The sequence below is a fragment of the Piliocolobus tephrosceles genome, chromosome 16, assembly GCF_002776525.5.
Source record: "Piliocolobus tephrosceles isolate RC106 chromosome 16, ASM277652v3, whole genome shotgun sequence".
Classification (NCBI taxonomy): domain Eukaryota; kingdom Metazoa; phylum Chordata; class Mammalia; order Primates; family Cercopithecidae; genus Piliocolobus; species Piliocolobus tephrosceles.
Window position 1 is genome coordinate 58,353,578 of NC_045449.1, and position 18,431 is coordinate 58,372,008.

The 18,431-nt window shown below is 41.7% G+C and overlaps 2 protein-coding genes and 1 non-coding gene across 5 annotated transcripts in view; 1 reads left to right on the plus strand and 2 right to left on the minus strand.

Annotated features, from left to right (window-relative positions):
- The window catches only part of CEP95 (centrosomal protein 95), a 30,034-nt gene extending 23,253 nt beyond the window's left edge, over positions 1 to 6,781 (plus strand). The window contains exons 12-19 of the mRNA XM_023212093.2: positions 183 to 275; positions 1,125 to 1,257; positions 2,057 to 2,226; positions 2,337 to 2,411; positions 3,791 to 3,943; positions 5,432 to 5,578; positions 5,869 to 5,940; positions 6,440 to 6,781. Of these exons, the coding sequence (XP_023067861.1) occupies positions 183 to 275; positions 1,125 to 1,257; positions 2,057 to 2,226; positions 2,337 to 2,411; positions 3,791 to 3,943; positions 5,432 to 5,578; positions 5,869 to 5,940; positions 6,440 to 6,616 (1,020 nt within the window). The 3' untranslated portion in view covers positions 6,617 to 6,781. The remainder of the gene's footprint in view (positions 1 to 182; positions 276 to 1,124; positions 1,258 to 2,056; positions 2,227 to 2,336; positions 2,412 to 3,790; positions 3,944 to 5,431; positions 5,579 to 5,868; positions 5,941 to 6,439) is intronic.
- Positions 54 to 127, minus strand: TRNAT-AGU. Its single transcript has one exon. It is a non-coding gene; the product is annotated as a tRNA-Thr (tRNA).
- Positions 6,782 to 12,721: 5,940 nt separating the features above from the next.
- The window catches only part of SMURF2 (SMAD specific E3 ubiquitin protein ligase 2), a 135,810-nt gene continuing 130,100 nt past the window's right edge, over positions 12,722 to 18,431 (minus strand). For all 3 annotated transcript variants that reach the window (XM_023212037.3, XM_023212038.2, XM_023212039.2), the window contains 3 exons: positions 18,048 to 18,249; positions 16,701 to 16,776; positions 12,722 to 16,388 (listed from right to left, as the gene is read on the minus strand). In XM_023212037.3, the coding sequence (XP_023067805.1) occupies positions 16,289 to 16,388; positions 16,701 to 16,776; positions 18,048 to 18,249 (378 nt within the window). In that variant the 3' untranslated portion in view covers positions 12,722 to 16,288. The remainder of the gene's footprint in view (positions 16,389 to 16,700; positions 16,777 to 18,047; positions 18,250 to 18,431) is intronic.

Genomic DNA, 18,431 nt, shown 5'->3' on the forward strand with positions numbered 1-18,431 from the left:
TGATCCACCTGGCTCAGCCTCACCGCATGCGACTAAGCTTGGATGCTCAGTTGAGGCACCGCTGGGATTCGAACCCAGGATCTCCTGTTTACTAGACGGGTGCTTTAACCAACTAAGCCATGGTGCTGCCTGTTGTATATGTTTTTAATAACTGTACTATCATATGACCTTTTCCCCTATAGGCATTTACTGAAGCATTTGAAAGGGAGCTAAGAAGACATAAAGTTCAAGAGAATATTGGACCTCTAAGAATACATGAGGAGGAGGAGGAAACAGTGGGTAAAAGTCTACACTGTAATAAATGCCATTTGATCAGATGAGGGGGAAGTACAGATGATCTTTTTAAAAGAAAAAGGGGCCAACAGGGCCTTAATCATGAGCTGTTTAGGAAAAGGCAGGATTTCATGTCATGATACAGGACTGTTGCTTCTTAATAAGGCATTCAGGTTGCTAAAATATGACAAGACGTGGTACCAAAGAAAACTAGCGTTTTTTCCCCTACTTAAAACTTACCATCAGTTTTTAAGGGTATTTGACTTAGCAGTTCAGGGGCTTAAAAACTAGTCTAGGCTGACAAAATTAAAGAAGAGTAAGAGAAGACAGAACATCCTAGTTGCTCTAGACCTGGTTGTAAGAAACCCAAAACTGAAGTTTTCATTGCCTTTCAAAAGAATGGTTACAGAAACGAAATGAAATCATGGGGAAAATGCTTATGCTAAAATATTAGTGAACAAAATAGGATATAAAGTACAGTATGGTTACAACTAAGCATACTGCATAGTTGCTTGAGAATTTTTTTTAAATCTACGTGGAAAAAGAGAAGTACATCAAAACATTAATAGGTTAAAAAAAAAAAGATTAATAGTGGTTGTATTTAGGGTGTGGGACTATGGTGACTGAAACTTGAAAAAGATTCAGTGCTTTTTCAAATTCCAAGGGATGTCAGAGGCCAAAAGATGCCTTTAGTTTAGAGTGAGTGAATTATTAACCAGATTTTACAAATTTGAAGTAAGGTGGTTTGGCTGGGGAGTAGTTAGCTATTTTTGTCAGTATGTAATATTTAAGATGATGCATGAAAGAGCTATTAGACCTTTTATTTTTATTGTTTTGTATCTGCTTCTAAGGAAAAAATATACAGAGGAGAAGCTGTTCATAAGGGAACTCCAGAATGTAGTCAGCCCTGGAAGATTTACTCTAGAAAAACCACAACTCAAAGTCCAAGAGGTGGCCTCCCAAAGCCAAACAAAGCAGTTCCAAGTAAGAACCACAGAATTGTACTTTATGGAAAACTGGCAGCCTTTGAAAGCGAGTGCAGCATTCCAAGGACACAGCACTGAAAGCTAACATCCACCAGTTAGCTGAAGAAAGTTTTTTTTTTCCACTGCCATGTGGCTGGTTTTCTGCAGAGGGCTAAAACTCTTCAAATAAGGAAGTACCTTAGGGAGGCCTGTATATTGACACCCAAGGAATGCCAGGACTGCCACCTGCTGCGCCACCATTAGCCTCACTCCTGTGCTTACTCACTTTGGATGCCTTTTTGTCTGTTTCTGGGAAGTTGGTAGAATGAAGGGGATGCTCCAAGGCAAGCAGATGGCCTGTCCACCTCCTATATATTGACAGTGCCAATGAGTGTAGAGTCTTGTTACAAGGAAACAAAGCCATGAGAAATGCCAGGCTTCCTGTTATACCCCAAAGATTGCGGCCCTCCTACTGTATCCTTTAGACCAGAAACTTTTCTTCTAAGCACTTGCCTACCAGGAGGGTTGAGGAGTCTTCTATTTTACCATACATAGAGAATCTACCTGCAGGCATTGAAGCAGCTGAGCAATTAGGATGGACTTCCCAGGACCAGCATGGCATCAGTCAGAACTTATTTTTATCCTTATCAGTAGTTGGCTTACTCCAATCAGAGGAGGAATGCAATTATAAGTACATTTAGAATTGTTCTCTACAGAATCAAAACCATATCACTTACATAAGCTTTGATCTACCAGGGATGTTGGATGAGTTCTTGTCCACAAGTCTCAGATTAAGAACATCTTCTTTTATCTTGCAGTGAAAGTAAGTGAACACAGTCTCCTGCCCCTTATGCTGGAGCAGTTTCCATTTCTCTATGTTTCTGGCCCAACACTAAGCAAAATGTGGAAACAGCAAATTGCACAGGTTGAACAGCTTAAGAAAGAGGCATGTAGAGAAAATCGATCAAAGAAGAAACTGCAAGATGAAGTAAGTTACTGTCAGTCTTAAGCATAGGAATTTAAATGAGAGAAGAGCTTGTCCTTGAGAATTGAGTGAACAGCATTATTAACCTACTTGATTTCATGTCCCCCTTCAAGATAGAAGAAGCCCTAAGAAGGCATGACCTCCTTACTACCCTTGTCAGGAAAGAGTATGAACATAACAAGAGACTGGTATGTCAAGAGCAAGTTGGGTATTATAATTTTGAATTTGTTATATTCATTCCCTTTATCTGTGCTAGCTGGGCAACAGTCCCACAGACACTTCACCTCTAACACCTGCATGTGGAAGTGTTGCTTAGGTCTTTAACCAAAATTGATAGCCCATACCTGTAATCCCAGCACATTGGGAGGCTGAGGTGAGAGGATCACTTGAGACCAGCCTCAGCAACATAGTGGGACCCTGTCTTAAAAATATATATATATATATGGGTATGGAAAAAATCAGCCTGCCGTGGTGGCATTTGCCTGTGGTCCCAGCTACTTGGGAGGCAGAAGTGGGAAGCGTGGGAGGGCAAGGCTGCAGTGCGCTGTGATCTTGCCACTGCACTCCAGCCTGGGTGCCAAAGTGAGACCCTGTCTCAATAACAATAAAACAAACCCAGAACGGGCAGGGGAAGAGCTAGGTACTTTATGTACACAGTTGCAGTTAGTCTTTATAGTAATACACTAGAGATGTTGTCTGTGAAATGAAAACCCTGAAGCTTTGATATATTAAGTAACTTGCCCTGGGTCTCACTGATAAGCAAGGGACACAGCTGAGATTTTAATCCAGTTCTGTCTGTGGACCTCCATGGACCCGTCTAGGTGCCAAGTGGCTGAACTTAGTGCTGTTGGCCGTCTCCTATCCTCCTCAGGTCCCAAGTAGAGAGCTCCGGGATTTATCAGCCTCTGTTACAATTTTGATGAGAAATTGTACTTAGAGAATTATGAAGGGAGAGGATGGAGGTCAGAAACAATCTGCCAAAGGAAGAGATTTGAAAATCTTTGCCTGAGTGTGGAGTGAGATAAGCCATGAGAACTATAATAACTAAACAGTTCCAGAAAGATCTCGGGAACTGCAGATGGTACTTTCCTATGGGGGGAAAACACTAATATCTGAAATACCTACATAAGAGTCTGTAGGTGACCCCATTTCATCTTCACTCCTTTGTCAGATATTGTCTAATTTCCTTAGTTTTTACCTAATTAAATACTCCTGGCAGCTCAGGCTCTGCTTGAAAGTCTGGATGTGCCATTTTCCTACTCCTTGTGAGCTGGCATATGGGCCAGCCTTGTTAGCAGCCTCCTGGTGGCATGGGAAGTGAGCCCTCAGTTCCACAGGAGTGCCCAGGATCACTGCTGCCCTCTGCTGCAGCGGGGGGTTATTGGAGCTGCTCTTCAGATTGAGGTGATGAAGCTGCCAAAGGCCGGAGGGCTTCTAGGGCCACTGGCCCCCCATAGCTGGCATACTGCCTGAAGACATCATGATGGGGAGCGGGGCAGATGAGAACGCTGGAGTCTGCATTCCTCTTGTCCTTACCCTTCTCTTCCCTCCCCTTTCCCTTTCTTAGCAAGACTTCAAGGACTGCATTCGTAGGCAAAGGTTGACCCAATCAAAGATAAAAGAAAATCGACAACAAATTGTTCGTGCTCGAAAATATTATGATGATTATAGAGTTCAGTTGCATGCAAAAATGATGAGAATGAGGACTCGGGAAGAAATGGTAAGTCTGGCTTTTCTGTCCAGCCCTGTTAAGAAGGTGAACTTTGTTACGTTTCAGGACCACCTTCTTTGTTTGTGACTCTTGTCCAAATTTGAATCCAAAATCTAAATCGAAGTCCTATAGTGCTGGCCCTGAGTTCTGCTTGGCCACACTTCATTTTCTTACTTCATTGTGCATTCCCGTCCATTCTCAGTCTCTGTGTCTCTCATCTTAATGTGAAGCCTTACTTCTTCCCTGCCTCTTACACATAATAGGTACGTCTCCATTAAAACTACTTCAGAGGTTTGGGAACATGTTGTGAGAGACAGGAATTTAAGGTGTGATAACATGACCTTGTATTCCACATAAAATCAGGGATAGTGTCAAAACAGCTGTACTGTGAGAGGTTTTCCACAAGGTATTTGCTGTGTCATCCTTATCAGGCTGAAATGATTAACCTTTTGAGATCCCAAGCTAGCAAGAAATTTCATCTGTGAAATACTTTAGTAATTGTAGTTAACTACCATGGTAAAATGTAAAATGGTGCAGCTGCTTTGGAGAACAATCTAGCAGTTCTTTAGAAGGTTACCGAAAGGTCATATAGAGCTACCCTATGACCCATCAATTTCACCCCTAACTATATAATCACACAAAAAACACAAATGTTCATAGCTTTACTTGTAATAGCCTAAAAGGAGAAACAACCCAAAGTGTCCATCAGTTAACGAATGGATAAACAGTGTGCATTTATTCATACAGTAGGATGTTACTTGGCAATAAAAATGAAGAATTCATATATACTGCAGTATAGATGAACCTTGAAAACATGCGGAGTGAAAGAAACCAAATATGAAAGGCCACGAATTACATGATTCCATTTTTAGGAAGTGTCCAGAATATGCAAATCCATGGAGATAGAAAGTAGACAGACTGGTGACTGTCAGGGGCTAAGGATGGGACAGGGGGAATGAGCACTAATCAGTATAGGGTTTCTTTTTGGGGTGATAAAAATGTTCTGTAGTGGTGATGGTTGCACAACTAAGTATAATAAGGCATACTGAGTTATTTACTTTAAAAGGATAAGGCTGGGCTCAGCGGCTCACGCCTGTAATCCCAGCACTTTGGGAAGCTAAGGTGCAAGGATTGCTTGGGACCAGCCTGGGCAACATAGTGAGACCTCATTTCTCCAAAAAATTAAAAATTTAGCCAGGCGTGGTAGCACATGCCTGTAGTCCCAGCTACTCAGGCAGCCAAGGTGGGAGAATTGCTTGAGCCTGGGAGGTCAAGGCTGCAGTGAGCTGTTGACTGCACCACTACACTCCAGCCTGGGTGACAGAGCGATAACCTCTCTCAAAAAGAAGGAGGTAAATTTTATGGTATGTCAAAATATCTGCATAAAACTAGTATTTCAAAAAAAAAAAACCTTTGTGAAATACAATCAGCATATACTTCTAGTTGGCCAAAATGATTATATTCCTCAATGACTGTATTTTTACGATTAAATGACAGATATTTAAGAAACTGTTTGAAGAAGGTTTAAACATTCAAAAGCAAAGATTACGAGACCTAAGAAACTATGCCAAAGAAAAGCGAGATGAACAAAGGAGACGCCACCAGGATGAACTGGACTCCATGGAGAACTACTATAAGGACCAGGTGGGCTCCTGGCACTTGGTTACGCTGTTGTGCTTAGTCCTGACCACTTGCCCTTGTGGCAAAACTTGCTTAGTCTGTTGACAGTAAACCTCCTTGTGTTAACTAAAGTTTGCACTCTACAGATTAGAGGACCCCATTTTCAAGATTGAAATTTAAGATCAAATAATACTTGACCATAGTACAGTATATTGCCCTATTTCCATTAAAATTATTTTAAGCCTATGAACATTAAGAAATGTTACATTTGGACTACAAACATTAAATATTTGGTTTTTTCTTCCTATAAACAGTTTTCATTGCTGGCAGAAGCCATATCACAGGAACATCAAGAACTTAAAGCCAGAGAGAAATCTCAGGCCCAGGTAATAATTAACAAGATAGAAGCAAAGTCATGCACTGCATGGCAACGTTTCCTTCAGCAAAGGACCTCGTACATTGGTGGTTGGGGCAATAGGCTATACCATATAGCCCCGGTGTGCAGTAGACTGTACCATCTGGGTTTGTCTAAGTACACTGACATTTTGCACAATAACAAAACACTTGATGCATTTCTTGGAACATATCTCCATCATTAAGTGACACATTTATTTACATTTTATTTACATTTATTTAGTTTATTTACATTTTTAGGAAGTAGAAAACAAATGTAAAGGGAATGGAGAGAAGACTAATAAGGCAATTCATCTATGACCCAAGACGTTTTTATCCTGTGATTTTAACTTTAGTTAGGTCTCTGTAAGAGGCTGCTAGATTATTAAAAATTTTGGAGGAGTTTGATTAGCTGGAAGATGGAGCGGGAACAATAGATGAGGGCCTGGATAAATGCTGTGAACAGCAGGATGACATGCCTTCTTTTTTCAGACATTACATAAGGTGAAGAGGGAGCTGAGATCTAAGATGGAGAAGGAAATTCAGCAGCTGCAGGACATGATAACACAGAATGATGATGATGTTTTCTTCCGGGAACTGGAAGCTGAGCGCTTCAGATCTCGGCTTCAGCTGGCTTCCTTTCAGTACAGTAAAAGTCCCTCCCTGTGAGGCCAGACTTGATAATAGGTGAAGGTTCTGGAGGCCTTTACCAGGACAGAGCTAGAATTGAGCCAGTAAACAGATAAGCCAGAAGAGTCATTTTCAAATGCTTTACCTATATTTCCAGTACTTTTTATGAATTTTTTAAAATAAAAATTGTTTTCTAAAAGCTTATTGCTTTTGAATTTATGACCTAACATCTGAAAAGGGGGGATATTCATTAGTTGTATTTGTGCTAAAGCAATTAACAAGCCTTGTTTGAGCAGCCAGCTCCTGAAGTTTGTTGAAGTCAACAAAAATAATTAAGAATTAGCACTTGACGACAAAAAAATACATACATTAGAGAAGAAAGGTGGGTGGTTATCAGAGGTGGGCCTTGGAGAACCTTGACAGTACCATGTATGTGCAGACTTTTCATAACGTGGCTGGAAGATGAGGGAATATGCATTGTGGCAGTTGGGTGCAGTGGCTCACGCCTATAATCCCAGCACTTTGGGAGCCTGAGACAGGTGGATCACTTGAGGCCAGGAGTTTGAGACCAGCCTGGCCAGCATGGTGAAACGCCATCTGTACTAAAAGTACAAAAGTTAGCTAGGCATGGTGGCACCCGGCTGAGGCACGAGAATTGCTTGAACTTGGGAGGTGGAGGTTGCAGTGAGTCAACATCGCACCACTGCACTCCAGCCTGGGCAACAAAAGTGAAACTCTTTCTCAAGAAAATAAAAAATAAAATGCATTATGGTTTCTGTTGGTTGGTAGAAGATAGCAGTGAGAAGAGATAAAGGGTGGAAAGTCAGGCTGTCATTCAAAGATGCATTAGTGACTGCAGGTGGGAAGAAGGCATGATGGGCTTCAAGTGGGCAAGAGTGTACCAGCCTCATCTCTGGTATGGAGGAATATGAGGAAAAAAAAAAACCACTTGGGGATGGTGTTTTCAATGGACAGGAAAAGCTAGACTTAAGCTAGAGGAAGCTTCAGAGCAGTTGAGGATATGGGGACTTGGATGGAAGCCCAGGAGTGGTAGAGAAAGGCTTCCATTAGAGCATAAGAGTGTGCTGTGGGGATGAGTGTATGCGTGATGAGAGGCCAGGAGGCATGAAGCAGTGAAACCTGACCTAGAGAGAAAAGACATCTGATCAACTGCTCTGGTTCTAAGTGCTGAGCTCTTGGAATGGAAACTGGCAGAAGGGTGGGCTACCAGGCAGGTGAGAGCTTCCAGCGGGGAAGGGCTTAATGGACTGGGTGTGTTTGGAGCATGGTAAGTGACGTGGACACCTGTGATGGGTTGTGACAATTCAGCAAGCACAGGTGAATGGAAAGGACAGGAAATGCACAAGATGAGGTGAAGGGGTGGCCTGCCCCTCTGCACCTGTGGGCTTTTCTAGTCAGGTGGGACGAGAGACTGGGAAAAGAAAGAAGACACAGAGACAAAGCAGCGCTCAGCATATGGAGGACCCACGCTGGTACTGGTCTCTGAGTTCCCTCACTATTGATCACTATCTCTACCACCTCGGAGAGGGGGATGTGGCAGGACTAGAGGGTAATGGTGGGGAGAGGGTCAGCGCGAAATTGTGAGCAAAGATCTCTGTCATAAATAAATTAAAGGAAAGGTGCTGTGCCTTAATGTGCACATAGGCCAGATTTATGTTTGACTTTACACAAACACCTGGGTGCATTAAGGAGCAGCATTGCCGCCAGCATGTCTCACCTCCAGCCATGAGGCAGTTTTCTCCTATCAGTAAATAGAACATACAATCGCGTTTTACACCGAGACATTCCATTCCCAGGGACGAGCAAGAGACAGAGGCCTTCCTCTTAATCTCAACTGCAAAGAGGCCTTCCCCTTTTACTAATCCTCAGCACAGACCCTTTATGGGTGTCGGGCTGGGGGACGGTCAGGTCTTTCCCTTCCTACGAGGCCATATCTCAGGCCATCACTGGGGAGAAACCTTGGACAATACCTGGCTTTCCTAGGCAGAGGTCCCTGCTGCCTTCCGCAGTGCATTGTGTCCCTGGGTACTCGAGATTAGAGAATGGTGATGACTTTTACCAAGCATACTGCCTTCAAGCACTTTTTTTTTTTTAACAAAGCACATCTTGCACAGCCCTAAGTCTATTAAACCTTGAGTCAACACAGCACATGTCTCTGCAAGCACAGGGTTGGGGGCAGGGTTACAGATTAACAGCATCTCAAGGCAGAAGAATTTTTCTTAGTACAGAACAAAATGGAGTCTCATGTCTACTTCTTTCTACATAGACACAGTAACAGTCTGATCTCTCTTTTCCCCACAACAAGGCTAGATATGCAAGAGCTGGAACATAAGTTCTAAAAAGTGTTAGAGGATAAAGTAGATCTAGATAGCCATAAAATATTGAGTAAAAAAATTTTTAAGAAAATGTGGCACATATACACCATGGAATACTATGCAGCCATAAAAAAGGATGAGTTTGCGTCCTTTGTAGGGACATGGATGCAGCTGGAAACCATCATTCTTAGCAAACTATCACAAGAAGAGAAAACCAAACACCGCATGTTCTCACTCATAGGTGGGAACTGAACAATGAGCTCACTTGGACTCGGGAAGGGGAACATCACACAATGGGGCCTATCATGGGGAGGGGGGAGGGGGGAGGGATTGCACTGGGGAGTTATACCTGATATAAATGATGAATTGATGGGTGCTGACGAGTTGATGGGTGCAGCACACCAACATGGCACATGTATACATATGTAACAAACCTGCACGTTATGCACATGTACCCTAGAACTTAAAGTATAATAAAAAAAAAAAAGAAAAAAAATTTTAGACTACAAAATATGCAGTTTTATAGGAAAAAACCACGGTGTGAGCAGGTATTATACATATGATGCAATATAATACAAATACAATATAGGAAAGATCTAGAAGCATAGCACCCAGAAAAGATCCAGAAGCATAGCAGGTGTGACTCTGAGTGGTAGATTATATAATACCATTAGATGTATTAGCACAAGCCTAACAATGCTTTTATTATACTTTTTTTTTTAAATGTAAAATATTTTAGGAAGATTAAGTTGCTAGTTCTGGTGATTGGTGGGAACTGGTGCTCTTTACCAAGCTAAAAAGTAACTAGGAATAAGCAAAAAAAAAAAAAAAAAAAAAAAAGAATTTATGAGAGACTTGGTCAGGGAAGGAATAGGATTGCTTAGCAACGGTCAGAAAATAGGAGACAACATATTTTTGAAAAATCAAAAGCAAATAAAGATCACTTCACCAGACTAGCTTAACAAGCAGAGGACGGTGCGATTCAAGTGCTGTGGATCGTGTGCATCAAGCCAGTCAGCCTGGAGCAGCCGAGGAGAGGTTCATCACAATCGTGCATTTGGAAAGTCCTGTGGGGGGTTACAGAGTGAGGTGCTTCGTATTAGAACTAAATGCCTCATCTATCATAAGGGACTAACCAGACAATATTTACAGTTAATGAAAAGCCCAGCCTGGCCAACATAATGAAACCCCATCTCTACTAAAAGTACAAAAATTACTCGGGCATGGTGGTGCACACCCTGTAATCCCAGCTACTTGGGAGGCTGAGGCACGAGAATCACTTGAACCTGGAGGTGGAGGTTGCAGTGAGCTATTGTATCACTGCACTCCAGCCTGGGCAATGGAGCAAGACTCTTACAAAAAAAAAAAAAAGCATTAAGAATACTTAACTGGGCAGGAGAAATGTCTTAGGTTCCCCCGCCCATCCCATAGACTGCACCATGGCATGGTGGTGCCCACCTGTAGTCCCAGCTACTTGGGAGACTGACCAGTAGTTTGATGCTACAGTGTACCATGACTGTGCCAGTGAAATAGCTACTGCACTCCAGCCTGGGCAACACAGTGAGACCACAAACAAATACCCAAGTCTGGGATTCAGGGCCTGGCTGAGGTGGGGTATTGATTCATGTGCTCCCATCCTGACTGACTGCTTTGCTGTACATAAATTGAGTTTTGAACGCTTAAGTTTGAACTTAGTCTACAGTGAGACACAGGCTAGAAGCATTACTTTGGAAGTTCATTTTCTAACCACCATGCAAAGCTATATGGCTATCAGCTAGTACAGAGCGTGGCACACAGTAGGAGCACAGTAAATATTTGTTGAATGAGCAGCAGACAAGTCACATTTAAGGCAGATACTTTTTAAGTAAAATTTAAAATCTGGTCTGTCTAGTTTGCTATGAATGTTAACATAGGAATGTAAAGTAAGACTTTTCCTGTGTAATTACCTCCTCTATCCTGTTACTAGGCTCTTGTTCTGTTGCATATATCCTATTGTATATACATGTATTGTAAGCATTTGGTATATGAAGTACAAATCAATAGTGGGTAACATGGTTAACCTTCATTACAATGAAGGGACAAACTTTTCAGGTTACACTTCTGATCATTAGTCAAATCAAACTTTTGGATAATTTGTAGACTATTATTATTATTATTATTATTATTATTATTATTATTATTATTTTTGAGTCGGAGTCTCGCTCTGCCGCCCAGGCTGGAGTGCAGTGGCTGGATCTCAGCTCACTGCAAGCTCCGCCCCCCGGGTTCCCGCCATTCTCCTGCCTCAGCCTCCCCAGTAGCTGGGACCACAGGCGCCGCCACCTCGCCCGGCTAATTTTTTGTATTTTTTAGTAGAGACGGGGTTTCACCGTGTTAGCCAGGATGGTCTCGATCTCCTGACCTCGTGATCCGCCCGTCTCGGCCTCCCAAAGTGCTGGGATTACAGGCTTGAGCCACCGCGCCCGGCCTATAGACTATTATTATACTAAAATAAATAAAAAGTTGTTTTTGAGTCAGGGTCTCAAGTCTGTTGCCCAGGTTGGAGTACAGTGGCTCAATCAACGGCTCACTGCAGCCTTGGCCTCCAGGACTCAAACGATCTCCCCATCTCAGCCCCACCTCCAGTAGCTGGGACTATCAGGCACGTGCCCCTACGCCCAGCTAGTTTTTGTATTGTTTGTAGAGATGGGGTTTCACCATGTTGCCCAGACTGATCTCAAGCTAGGCTCAAGAGATTCACCTGCTTTGGCTTCCCAAAGTGCTGGGATTACAAGTGCAAGCCACAGCATCCGGCCTGAAATTTTTTTTTTTTTCCTGAGACAGAGTCTCGCTCTTGTCCAGGCTGGAGTGCAGTGTTGCAATTTCGGCTCACTGCAGCCTCTGCCTCCTGGGTTCAAGCAATTCTTCTGCCTCAGCCTCCCGAGTAGCTGGGATTACAGGCGTCCACTACCACACCTGGCTAATTTTTGTTTTTAGTAAAGAGGCGGGGTTTCACCATGTTGGCCAGACTATTCTGGAACTCCTGACCTCGTGATCTGCCCACCTCGGCCTCCCAGCGTGCTGGGATTATGGGTGTGAGCCACTGCGCCCAGCCAAAAATCTTTAATATACTAAAACTTTACAAATTTTAGATAAAACCACTAAACACAGCAATGAGGGACAAAGCAAAACAAAAATATTCAAAAGAATATAAAAGTATATAAACAAAAGCATGCTCACCCTTTGAACTTTAATACACTGCTACTACTTACACGTTACCCAGGTTTTCCCTTCTGTTGTACCCTATGCTGTGTAGACTTACACAGACCATATTCATTCCTTTTCTATCCATGGAGTTAGCTGGACTTTAGTCCACTGTCATTATTAAAATCCACGGCTTCTAGAAAAAATACAATTGATTTCTCCTTCTCATTTTGAGAATTTTACTACTCGACATACCAAAGTAGGGCTGGCAAATGTGAGTCCCTATCATAGACCTGCCCTCCAGAGCAGAGATGTATTATAGCAAAGATGGATGCAGACTGGTGACAGGACCAAGATGCTCTTCCCCACTGACCCCTGACCCCCCTCAGAAATCCACCTATGTGCAGCCCCCAATAGGTACTGCCAACGGGGCAGTCACCACGGCTGGAGAAAATGGGCGCCTTCCCGCTCTGCCGGGAGACAGAAAGGAGGTCTGAGCTCTGCAACATGACAGAGGCACCAACTCAGGATGGCATGTGTTCTTAAACTTTTCATTTTGTGACTCATGTTGTCACCCTCCATAGAGCCAATCATAAATGTTTTCAAAACAATTACAAACTCAATATTCTTTAAAAATGTTGATGCTGTGACAGTGCAAACAGCATTGATTTTATTGCTCGACTTCGGCATGGGCACATACATAGTTAATTTTTAAAAACCATTTATACAGATGTTATTGATAAAGCTCATGTAACAAATGAGTGAAAATACAAAGAATATCAAAGCTAAAACACTCTGTAATAAATACAAATACAATGAAAATGATAAAACTTTGTTTTTAAAGTCAGTTTGAGAGAAGAATATTACATAAAGTGAACTAATTACATCTAGAAATAAAACAACTCAGCATTTGGAACAATCATCCTAACATGTTAAATACCACAAATGGCACCCGTTGACTGTACGCTTAGAAAACAAGCAGAAGGAGCTGCTCTACCAAACTAAGGATGGCTGGAACAGCCTCTAACTCCCAACAATGCAATCAGTCCAATGCACTGGACGTTCAAAGCCCAGATTAGTGTTGTAAAGCGAATTACACTGTATTTGAAAGAAGAGAATCTTGTGCTCCGGACTGTAAATGTATGAAAGAAAAAAAGGCTTGGTAAAAAACCCATTTGGGGCAACAAACTATGTGCAAAACAAAATGTACACTATACACAGCACTATTTAAAAAGTACACCAAGATACAAGGCCCTCTGAGACAAGACTCACCTCTCTGTACTGCCTGTGAGCTCTACGAAGGAATCTCTGGTCATAACTAAGCATTCATGATGGAAAGGCAAAAGTATGAAAACAGGTATCACATATCTGAAATAACAATACAGCCAGAGGGAAGATAAGAAGAAACCAGTTAAGAGGGACACGGAAATAAAGATTCACATTAAACATGAGGTGCGAGTCCATGGTTCAGTAACACGTTGGGGGTTTCTGCTTAGCACCTATTTGGAAGTAATCGGGTAATGTAACTTTGAAATGGAAATCTAAATCGTGTTTTTATAGATGATGGTGATAGCGTAGACTGTTATGGAGAGTAATTTATTTATTTTTTGGGGGGGTTGGGGGGACGGAGTCTCACTCTTGTCGCCTAGGCTGGAGTGCAGTGGTGTGATATTGGCTCACTGCAGTCTCTGCCTCCCAGATTCAAGCAAGTCTCCTGCCTCAGCCTCCCAAGTAGCTGAGATTACAGGAGTGTGCCACCAAGCCTGGCTAATTTTGTATTTTCAGTAGAGATGGGGTTTCACTATCTTGGCCAGGCTGTTCTTGAACTCCTGACCTCAGGTGATCCGCCTGCCTTGGCCTCCCAAAGTGCTGGGATTACAGGCGTGAGCCATGGTGCCCTGCCAATTTCTTTCTTTTAAAGCTCTACTAAGTCATTAGCATAAAGTTAAAAAGGCACTCAAAAAACAATGGTATTTGCCTGCTTTATATTGTATATTAAAATAAATGATAGTAGCATTTCATTATTACTGCATCCCTGTCAGTTATGATTTATATAAAGTATTACGTACTTATTTACTGAAAGATTTTAAAAGTAGGCACAATTATAAACTGCACTAGTGCTTTAATATAAAAGAGAGATGGGCCTGCAACTAATAGGTTACTACCATGACAGCTGAACATTACTGATTATCAAATAGCATAGAAACCACCTTCCATACATTTCAAGATGTTCTTCAGTACTCAGAATGCAATGTAAAAAACAAATTGTTTGAGAGAAAAAAGGCAGACATAAGCATATTACCACTGCACAGTTACAACTATGACTAGCTTACTTGTGGCAGTTGAATGTGGCCAAATGAAATACATTAAAATACTTAAAAACTACACAAGTAGTTCTCAACTTTTTTAGAGCAGCAAAAATCTCCACTTCTTTTATCCCATCCATTCCTCCCTGCCCTGCTGCACCCCATGAAAGCTTACTTGAAATTCCAATATACATAAGAGAAAGAAAAACAGGCTGTTCTGGGTAAAGGGGGTGGGGATATGAAGCCTGAGGCCCCTGCTAAATACCAACTAGGCCTTCCCCCTCGCTCCCTCTCTTTGCCCCTCTTCTCTTAAACCATTACTCCTGAGGCACCTCTGAGGAACCCTTTGGCGCCAAGAACACAGACTGAAACCCACTCCATCACATGAAACAGAACAGAGGACCTATTTACTTCATAACTTTAAATTCTGCAGCTTAATTATCTCATGAAAATTTGCTTATTTCACATCAATGTAAAAACCTGAATAGTGCATATTTCTGATGGTTGAATTTAAAAATCCAATTGTGATTGCAGATTTTTTCAATCCCTCACCCCAGAGTTTTCATTGCTTCTGGATCATACAACATGCCACACACCTTGAAAGCTAAGTCTGGACGTTTCAAAATCAGATGCAAATCTTCAACACCAAGGGAAGTGGGATTCCCTTACTTCCAAAATGAACTCTTTAGTTTCAAAGTAATTTATGCCACAGAGTTAGAATCACTGTTCATACTACCGCCCCTCAACCCCACTTCATTCTGTTAGGTAAAAGCAGGATTTTCTAAGCTTAATAATAATCTTTAAGCAAAATTCTTCCTTTTTCATAATTTTACCCAATTAAAATTATGAGCAGTTAACGCTTTAGGATAGTTTTGTTAATGGAAACTTACACTGTAGTCAAAATACAATGTACATTAGGTGCGCCCGCCAGAGGCTGTGGCTCACGGGAATAGTACACATATTAGAGATAAGCTGACCCAGCAAAATAATGAAAATCCCATCCCATCCACATGCTGTGAGAAGCTATAAAAATGCAGTATTTTAAGATTAAAAGTAAATCCAAAATACTTAATCTCACTGATTCAAGATAAAAACACTAGGTGTTTTTTTTTTTTAAAGAGTCTCTTAAAAACAGGGAGCCCCTGAACACATCTTATTGTCGCAAATAAATGACTAAGTTTAGACTAAACGTTTGCATTAGGAATCTCACAACCAAAATTATATAGCTGTATTCCAGGCAATTCGTTCTTGAAAAATGTAAAAAAGACCCACTTAGACTAAGCTGAAACATATAATGCAAAATATAATGCTCTGCCATAGAAAAACACAAACATGTAAATGGCTTACTTTCTTAAAGATGATTCTTTTAGCCAATTGTTTACAAAGGTAGAATAATTCAAAATAATTTTTTATTTTTTTTTTACAAAGAGCAAGTACAGGAGCTGTTCAAAATTATGTATTCAATCAAAATGAAATGTGACTTGTACCGACTGCTGAAGTTGTCTTGATGTTTGAGAGACTTGAAATCTGTGAAGCAATTTGAATAGATTACCTTTTATAAAAATAGTAGTAGTCTTTAAGTGTAGAATACTGCCTAACTCTGGAAATGTAGGAAAAGTCAGCATTCTTTAGGTTCAAGATATTAAGTTTAAATAGCAGCTGAATGTGGCCTCATGGCAAAGCATAAAGACCTTTTTTTCCTTGAAAAGGAATTTCAAAATTGTCCTTTCCCCTCACAGTGTCCTAAAATGTAAAAAAAAAAAAAAAAAAAAACGGGGGGGGGGGGGGTTGTTTTCCTGTATTTCAGCATTCTTTGAAACTCTGCTGAAAGGAGACTGTCAGTCAGGGTTGTATAAATAGAGTCCTGGGCAAATCCTTGAAGCTTGTCATTCCACAGCAAATCCACATGTTTCTTCAATGGCTGTTAGCAGCTTTTCATATAGCTTTTCATAGCTTTCATAGGGCGGAATGTCTATTCGATTGAAGCTGTGAATAAGCAAATCAAATTTTATACAGTTCATTCATAATGAGTAAACTGGCCCAGCAAGTGTATACCAATATAGCCACAACACTCTGTCACACAGAAAACTAAAAGGTATTTCTCTAAAACAGAGGTGACCACTTTTGAGTTTTCCTACCAATTTTCGAATAATCTTAACTTTAAATCACTTAAGCTGCTTATCATTCCCTTTAAAGGCTCATTCAACACTAGTAAGTACAATAAAGAAAAAGTCCAATCTGTTCGGAACTAACACCTACGTACATGGAATGGGGAATCAAGCTACAAAAATACCTTACCAAGTGTGGGCTTTCGGCAGGTTGTTTGTGCAGGCATCAATCTGGTGTATGGTAAAGAGTCTCGGGCCTGCAGCACCTGCAAATGAAGGAAATGTGGGTGAAATCACTGCAGGTCCGTGCGCTCATCACCAAAATCTTAGAATAAAACTGGCACGTAAACCACAGGATCTGGGGATAGGGGAATGCTAATGAATCCGCACGTACTACCAAAGGGCAGCAGGAAAGGCATCTGGGTTTTGAGAGCCAGAATTAACCTTGGATAAGGCTTAGATTCCGTAATACCTTCGTATTTCCATTTGAGAAAAAATTCGAGATTGAAATCCCTTTCCCAATTTCTATATTTTAGAGAAAATCAATATCCCAAAAGCATGAGAAGAAAAGTAATCAGGAAAATCCAAGGTAAAATACATAGGCACACATTCAAAAAGATGACAACCTAATGCGAATTTAGATTTCACGACTCAAACTGGGCTGAAAGCAAAAGAGCCGTCTATAGAATCCATTTCAGTTCGCACAGACACCCCATATGAATACGCGTAGCAGAAAGACAACCTCACTTTATGCATCTGGGCAGTGTGATGCTGAGGAGCTCTCCTCACAGAGAAGGGCAGCACAGCTGAAAGCAGGTTCATCCGTCCCAGGGATTTCAGAGCATGCGCTGTGGGCAGCACTGCCGAATTACGTACCAGTCTCGCTCTGTATGTCCTTAGTCATCACCGGCAGCTTTGACAATGAAGTGCTTAAGAGGTAAAGGAAGCAACTGCCACCCAGTGAAGCTCCACAATCATTAGCAATATTACAAGCTCATCCCAAAATTAACCAGCTGATTCCACGGAAAACCATTCTTAAAAAAGGAATATGGTTGTAAACAAATAGTCTGATGCTACGCAGTAATTAAAATGTTCTGACCGAACAGATGGTTTCCATGACCCATGCTGCTTCTGTCTAATAAAGAACTGAAAAGTAGAGGGGAGAGGCATCCCAGGCAGGTAAACGTTTTCACCAGGTCGAGATGTGAGCATGAAAGTGAATGACTTCCCTTACAGGAATGTGCAACAGAATTAAAAGTAAGGTGACCAGAAAACAAAAGGCAGAGCATCACCACATGCGGTCTCTAGCATGCAGCACTCACTACAATCAGAGAAGCCCACAGAAAAGGCTCTTGGGAGGGGAGCAAGAGAAAGGAAGGAGAAGAAGTTATCACAATGTGAGAGTCACAGGTAAGAAGTGAAAAGAGAATCTCTAAGCACACGGTTTATAAAATATCTACACAGACCCCATACTGACAGACCTGCCCCTACCCCTGGTCCACCTGCCGCCCAGCTTGCCTGCCCCTCAGGCTGTTACCTTGCAATGCTTTGAAGCCCTGCAGAGGCACTCGAGAGGACCCTGTCACAAACTGAAGCAATCGTGCTCGTCGCTCTTCATCAAAAAACTCCACAGCTTTCCAGAACCATTTGACAATGTTGCTGTCTGGTGTACAGTGTTTTAACCGGGTGTTTACCTTCCAGTCACTAACATCTATTTTTCCAAGTCCACAAATAATAAGCTGTGAAAATAGTACACAGTAATGAACCTGTGGAAACCATAGCCAGGTCAAAAATTCCTCAAAAGAGAAATTCAGATTTGTACTGCTGGCTCTCATTTGGTGGTTCCTAATCAAAGCTGCATATCAGAATCATCTGAAAAGCTTTTCAAATTGACATACCAGGTTCTAGGCTCAGAGATTTT